This window comes from Pimephales promelas, chromosome 16, assembly GCF_988280905.1.
Source record: "Pimephales promelas chromosome 16, fPimPro1.hap1.1, whole genome shotgun sequence".
NCBI lineage: Eukaryota > Metazoa > Chordata > Actinopteri > Cypriniformes > Leuciscidae > Pimephales > Pimephales promelas.
Window position 1 is genome coordinate 1,703,298 of NC_142784.1, and position 8,000 is coordinate 1,711,297.

Sequence of the window (8,000 nt, forward strand, 5' to 3'; positions counted from 1 at the left end):
ACTTAATTTTTCGCCCAAAAAAAAAAACGTAAGGGGTACCACTGTCGTTTTTTTTTCGGGCCGAATTTTTGAGTTTCGATATCTCAGCTCTGGAAGGGGCTAGAGCCTCCATTTTTGCACTCAGGTCTAAGTCTCATGGCCCTCTATCAGAATCCAGAGTTTTGGGAAGATTGGAGAAACTTAATTTTTCGCCCCAAAAAAAAAACGTAAGGGGTACCACTGTCGTTTTTTTTTCGGGCCGAATTTTTGAGTTTCGATATCTCAGCTCTGGAAGGGGCTAGAGCCTCCATTTTTGCACTCAGGTCTAAGTCTCATGGCCCTCTATCAGAATTTGGGAAGATTGGAGAAACTTAATTTTTCGCCCCAAAAAAAAAAACGTAAGGGGTACCACTGTCGTTTTTTTTTTCGGGCCGAATTTTTGAGTTTTGATATCTCAGCTCTGGAAAGGGCTAGAGCCTCCATTTTTGCACTCAGGTCTAAGTCTCATGGCCCTCTATCAGAATTTGGGAAGATTGGAGAAACTTAATTTTTCGCCCAAAAAAAAAAACGTAAGGGGTACCACTGTCGTTTTTTTTTCGGGCCGAATTTTTGAGTTTCGATATCTCAGCTCTGGAAGGGGCTAGAGCCTCCATTTTTGCACTCAGGTCTAAGTCTCATGGCCCTCTATCACAATTTGGGAAGATTGGAGAAACTTAATTTTTCGCCCCAAAAAAAAAACGTAAGGGGTACCACTGTCGTTTTTTTTTCGGGCCGAATTTTTGAGTTTCGATATCTCAGCTCTGGAAGGGGCTAGAGCCTCCATTTTTGCACTCAGGTCTAAGTCTCATGGCCCTCTATCAGAATTTGGGAAGATTGGAGAAACTTAATTTTTCGCCCAAAAAAAAAAAACGTAAGGGGTACCACTGTCGTTTTTTTTTCGGGCCGAATTTTTGAGTTTCGATATCTCAGCTCTGGAAGGGGCTAGAGCCTCCATTTTTGCACTCAGGTCTAAGTCTCATGGCCCTCTATCAGAATCCAGAGTTTTGGGAAGATTGGAGAAACTTAATTTTTCGCCCCAAAAAAAAAACCGTAAGGGGTACCACTGTCGTTTTTTTTTTCGGGCCGAATTTTTGAGTTTCGATATGTCAGCTCTGGAAGGGGCTAGAGCCTCCATTTTTGCACTCAGGTCTAAGTCTCATGGTCCTCTATCAGAATTTGGGAAGATTGGAGAAACTTAATTTTTCGCCCAAAAAAAAAAACGTAAGGGGTACCACTGTCGTTTTTTTTTCGGGCCGAATTTTTGAGTTTCGATATCTCAGCTCTGGAAGGGGCTAGAGCCTCCATTTTTGCACTCAGGTCTAAGTCTCATGGCCCTCTATCAGAATTTGGGAAGATTGGAGAAACTTAATTTTTCGCCCAAAAAAAAAAACGTAAGGGGTACCACTGTCGTTTTTTTTTCGGGCCGAATTTTTGAGTTTCGATATCTCAGCTCTGGAAGGGGCTAGAGCCTCCATTTTTGCACTCAGGTCTAAGACTCATGGCCCTCTATCAGAATTTGGGAAGATTGGAGAAACTTAATTTTTCGGCCAAAAAAAAAACGTAAGGGGTACCACTGTCATTTTTTTTTCGGGCCGAATTTTTGAGTTTCCATATCTCAGCTCTGGAAGGGGCTAGAGCCTCCATTTTTGCACTCAGGTCTAAGTCTCATGGCCCTCTATCAGAATTTGGGAAGATTGGAGAAACTTAATTTTTCGCCCAAAAAAAAAAACGTAAGGGGGATTTTAAAAAGCCATAAAACTAATGATTCTTACCTGAAGTTGCTGTATTGTTCTTGTAGATGCATGTTAATTTGCATCAAATTCATTATAAATAGATGTCCAGGCATTCCTTTTCTTTGATTCAACAGCTGATGTTTGCCGTTTATCCTCGATATCAGGATGTCTCGATCCTATTTTCTTTAAAAGACTTTTCTCATGTTCAGAAAAGTTCTTTGATCGCTCTCTCTTTTCAATTTCCATTGCCATTTGCTTCTCAGTTGCATACAATTTTAACCTTTTCTTTGTTCATTCCATGTTTTATAGCAGGCAACCTCAATCCAGCTAATCCTGGTTTGCACAGGTGGTGTTAAATTATTCGAGTATATTTTAGTTGAGGACTCCATAGTCCAGTTTGTAGTTAATCTGTGTTCACAGAAAGCCATTTTTAAAGACATGATTAACTATTCTAGATTCTTTGATCTTGGTCGGGGAAACCACCCCATAATGTCTTAATCTCAAATTAGAAATACCAACTAATTCGTCCAGTAATGAAACAAGTGAAATATTTATGAGAGAGTCATTGAATCATTCATTTAACCAATGTAAAAAAAAAATATGTGGGTGCATATATATTTAACTGAATTTTAATCTCAATTTATCCAGAATCATGCGATACTGAATACTGTCAGGTACCTTTTTCAAAGCAGCACAGAGTATGACATGACCTCATCAGGTCATGTTTGATTCTCAGGTCGAAGGTCAAATTGTCATAGACTTGCTCTTAGTATATCGTGATTCTGAGCCATCCATCTCTCACCTGCTTCATCATAAGAGGCCGACAGTTTCTCCAGCATCTCTTTGTCCATGTTGAGTATCTGCTGCCTGAGGATGGACTGAGGAGTACGAGCACTGTTTTCTTTCTGAAGCTGCTGGCGCAACATGACGGGAAGATGAGACTTGGCGTACTCTGCAGCTGCCTGAGAGACAAACACAGATAACATTTCTCATTCTTGAGCAATACTTCAGGGGATTCACATCAATTTATGAACACACTCTCCTGCGCATGACTGTGGTCATTTTGGTGTTCATCATAAAGTGCATCTGGGAAGTATTCACAGCTATTCACTTCTTCTTCCCCATTTTGTTATGTTACAGCCTTATTCCAAAATGGATTCAATTATTTTCCTCAAAATTCTACAAACAATACCAAAAAAACAAACGATCTGACGGGTTTTAGAAGATTAAATACAACCCGAAACTAAAAAAAACAGACCCGGCCTCTATTTGAGACCTGCTTTTATTTACCCAAACTTGCAGCCACACCAGGCGTGTAAATATAGACAGGCGTCTGTTTGGGACTCGGATATTATTTGAAGTTTTATGGTATATATGGAGTGAACTAAACAATATGAGATACAGCTGAATGTGATAATGAAGGTTGATGAGTCCGGGCACGGAGTTATGGGAAATGTAGTTGTGAGTGAATAATAATAGTCATGATGTGGAGTGCCCTCAGGTGGCTCTCAAGGGCACTTCAGCTGATGACCGTTACAACCATAGATATCTATATAAAGGCTAGATATGTCGTCCGCGCTGCTGGCCAATGGAGGTCGACATCTGCACCTGGCGGCCATCTTGTCACAGGCAGCTCGCTCACTCGTAACATTGTGTTAATGGTACATGTACTATTTAAATGACCATAGCTTGCTCAATTTTCTACCGATTTTCAAACGGTTAGTTTTGTTATAAACGTCAGAGATGTAATTATGACACTGCATACTTATGAATAAAAAGTGTATAAATAAATAATCATCCAGATAATTATAGCCACGTTAATAACGTTTGTAAGAAACCAAACCGTTTGTAAATCCGTCAAGATTTTAACGAGATAAGAGTATTTGTGTTCGTGCTGACCACTCATCTTACATCAGCTTGTCTGTGACAAGATGGCCGCCGGTGATGACAATGCTCCGCCATAACACATCTAGCCTTTATATGCATATCTATGGTTACAACTAACTTGTTTACTAATAGATTCTAGAGCAATTGAGTTTAATGAAAGCATAAATATGAGGGGTATGAAACATGAAATTGTTGAATTGAGTGCAACTGGTCAATATAACTGATATACCTTCATCAACATCATAAACAGAGATTCTGTGAACATTGTAATCTTTTTTAATCTAACGCATACATTAGTGAAGGATTTGATGATGACTGAAGTCTGAACTATTCCCTTTCCCAACCCATCTGAAGAATTTCACAGCACTTCAACTTCACATGTTATTGATCTTCATCAAAGGTTGTCCATCCTCTCTGAACTGAAAATATTCGGCCCATATGATTGTAGTTATCAGCACATGAGATCCATCTACGACGCGCTGGAGTAATTCCTGCTCCCCCTTTCCTTTCACTGGCAACATTTACACGCACAACTTATGTTTCAATCTGACTGAATTCATTCTGATTGATGAATATGAATGTAGTGTTTACATGAACGCTGAACATGTGATTGATGTGCGGGTTTATATGTCACAGGCTTCAAATCTGAAAATATTGTTTAACATGCGCACACTGCACAAATATACAGTTTCCTGCTGTTTGCACATAAAAAACTATTCTCCTACATTGGTTCTTTATAAACAGCAGACATATTTGTCTCTGGTCATAATTTGGAGACGATGAGCATGTGAACTGTTGTGCCGCTGCTTATATTTATCACGCAGTAAACATGCCCGACACCAGTCTTCTGTAGATGAGAGTCTGAAACAAGCACTGGTGGGACGTCGTCCAGCTCCACTTCATAGACACTGAAGAGTGAAAGGGGAATTTATTGATATTACGCTTTATTCAACAGGAAGAACGGCTTGTCCCGCGTGTCAAACATCTTTGCACTATTTCTACACCATTGCACATGTGCAGTCCTTTCAGTTTCGGTTTTCAATTTGATCAAGTGTTTACATGTTCTCTCAATCGGATTAGAAAAGAAATAAACCACCACTTTCAATTGGAGTTAAATTTCATTGGAATCGAGCTCAGTTCGATCGATTAAGTTGTTCACATTAGGTTGTGCTGTCAATCTGATTTCTAACGGACAGTGTTGTAGTACTCGAGACTCGGACTCGTCTCGGTCTCGAGACCATATTTTAATGGTCTTGGTCTTGTCATGGACTCGTGTGCATTTGGACTCGGAATTGACTCGTACTCGAACATTTTTTTTTTAGGACTCAGACTTATTCCCGAGTCCACTCGAGTTCAATTCAAAATATTTTTCATGATTATTAATGTATGTTAATAAAATATTTCTTTAAATTGATTGACACGCCCAGTGATTGGTGATTTTCTAGTGCGCAACTGCGCATGACAAATTGTAATAAAATTACTTTTAACACCACCTACTATGTGGCCTTTTTACCCTAAACTGATCATATTTTTTAAACTCTAAGTAAATTCAGTAAAAAAAAAGGATTTCTCTAAGTAAATAAAAGTAAATTAGGTAATCAACCCTCACTGGTCTCGGTCTCGACTCGGACTCGACCGTCTCTGGTCTCGGACTCGACTCGGACTCGACCGTCTCTGGTCTCGGTCTCGACTCGGACTCGACTCTCTATGGTCTCGGACTCGACTCTCTATGGACTCGGTCTCGACTCGGACTCGACTCTCTATGGACTCGGTCTTGACTCGGACTCGACTCTCTCTGGTCTCGGACTCGACTCTCTATGGACTCGGTCTTGACTCGGACTCGACTCTCTCTGGTCTCGGTCTCGACTCTCTATGGACTCGGTCTTGACTCGGACTCGACTGTCTCTGGTCTCGGACTCGACTCTCTATGGACTCGGTCTTGACTCGGACTCGACTCTCTCTGGTCTCGGACTCGACTCTCTATGGACTCGGTCTTGACTCGGACTCGACTCTCTCTGGTCTCGGACTCGACTCTCTATGGACTCGGTCTTGACTCGGACTCGACTCTCTCTGGTCTCTGTCTCGACTCGGATTCGAGTGAGGTGGTCTCGACTACAACACTGCTAACGGATTTTTTGGTTGCATGTAAACGTGGCCACTGCCTGACAGTCCGACTGAAAACTTTACAAAATATACAAATTTTTTTTGTAAATCTCAACTGTAATCAGAAGCACACACACCCACACGATCTTCCTGTACTGGAAAATGATTAATAATCTCCTCTGATCTGAGTTATCACCAGTTAGCACAATGCTTAGCTTGCACACACACGTTTAATTTAAATTAGCTTTAAAGTGAATTATTTTTTTATTTTAAGTTTAATTTACAGTCTGTTGGGGAAAAAAAGTTTCCATAGATGGATGAAATCCAGCTGTGCATCACCTTTCCATCATATGGCAGCGTCCAAACATGTGTTCAGCAGAAACAGACCTTCATCTTCAGGGAAACACAGATGTGTGGAGGGAAAATAAGACAGAACAACAGTTCAGTGCTTAGTTTGAGAGTCAACGAGTGCCTCAGTGTTGTGCACTACACATACTCATGAAGTCTTCACTGGTCCCGCACGAAAAAAGCTCCCCATAAGAAACTCCGGCCAGAATTAAAAGCTCTGCCGCAAAGGTTCCGCCTCCATAAATGTCTCCTGTGACTCGGATTTCATTAAAAAAAATCTTAATTTGTGTTCTGAATTTAAAACGAATGTCTTATGGGTTCAGATCGACATGAGGGTGAGTAATTAATGACTGAATTTTTATTTTAGGGTGAACAGACCCTTTAATTAAATTTGCCAATAAACAGAATATTCAGCAACAAACCTCTCGTTGAATCCATTAAAATCAAATTTGACGAAAGTGATGGTACGAAATTAGAATATCATAAGATGCTACTGAATGAGACATTAGCATGTAACAAGCTGCTTCGAAGTCGATGATATTTTCTTGAACATCCATGTCCAAAGAAAACATAATGTGCAAGTTTGTAGTTGTGGTGGTGGTTACCACTTACAAAAAAACAAAATGCCACTAGAAAGAAAGAGAAATACACATGCATGCGCAGACAGACAGGCACACAAACACACACACACAGAGAGAGAGAGAGGGGGGCATGCACAGACAAACAGGCAGACAGATGCATGCACATGCACACACACACAAATATTTTCATGTTATCACTGTGAAGCTGCTTTGATACAATCTGTAATGTAAAAAGCGCTATATAAATAAATGTGACTTGACCTGACAAATAGGTGCACACACACACACACACAGAGAGATGTTTACCTTTCCCCCATGCCCGTCGAAAATGCCAAAGATGTCCGGATGGCTATAGTTGAGTGTGTCCGTGAAGATGAGGAACCGGTCCTCCATGTGATCTCTCCTGCCCTGGATCGAGTACGCCGCAACAGAGCTGCTCCTGAACTCCCATGTCCTGGAGACGGAGATCTGCTCCTCCAGCATCATCTCCCTCACCCTGCCCTTCATCATGTGCACCGCGTCACGGCTGGACCGCACGATGGTCTTCACCTCCTCCGTGTGGAAGAAGAAGAAGCTCCAGAGAGCCAGAGACACACACAGCAGGAGCAGGAGGAGGAGAGTCTCGGGCCGCAGCAGCAGAGAGCGCATGATCCGGGCCAGCAGAGACAGCACACTCATGCTCTCACACACACTCACACTCAACTAATGCACATCAGAGGCTCATGCTCTCCTCCTCCGGCGAGCACACGCACACACACACTCAACTAATGCACATCAGACACTCATGCTCTCCTCCGGCACACACTCTGCGCTAATAACAGCAGAATGACTGCACACATCAAACATCTGTAAATCTTAAGACTTTTCCTTTGAAAAAATAAGCAGATACAATGCTCTTTCCTTTAAAAATGGTAAATAAATGCTGTGTTTGTTTAGTCCTCCAGCTCTATGCAGGTGTTCTGCGTACTGTGTGCTTGCAGCTCGGTGCGCGTGTATGTTTGACAACCAGACAGACAGGCCTATTTCATCAGTACTACTGCTGGTTGATGTCTGTGAGACAGACACACGACGATGATCAGTTGCTCCAATGTTGCTACAGCACCCGAAAAAAAAAAAACACTAAACCAAAAAAAAAAACTGCCTGTCAAAATAAAAGTCCAAACTTTGTGCTAGAATAGTTGGCAAAATTTACCTGGAGGTAAAATTGCCATGTGATAAAAAATGGATTGTACGTACATTACTTTATCTCCATTATTATTCACATACCTACCAAATAAATAGGCTAAATGAACAAAATATTTATTTGATTTGTAATTATTTAACTATGTGA

General features: G+C 41.2%; 1 protein-coding gene across 1 annotated transcript; it reads right to left on the reverse strand.

The window, feature by feature from the left end:
- Positions 1-1,775: 1,775 nt before the first annotated feature.
- On the reverse strand, positions 1,776-7,761 carry LOC148971922 (protein phosphatase 1L-like). Its single transcript, XM_089120781.1, has 2 exons — positions 6,977-7,761; positions 1,776-2,713 (listed from the first exon to the last, which is right to left on the reverse strand). The coding sequence occupies exons 1-2, from the start codon at positions 7,346-7,348 to the stop codon at positions 2,504-2,506; spliced, it is 582 nt and encodes a 193-aa protein (XP_088976907.1). The 5' UTR covers positions 7,349-7,761; the 3' UTR covers positions 1,776-2,503.
- Between the last annotated feature and the right edge of the window lie 239 nt (positions 7,762-8,000).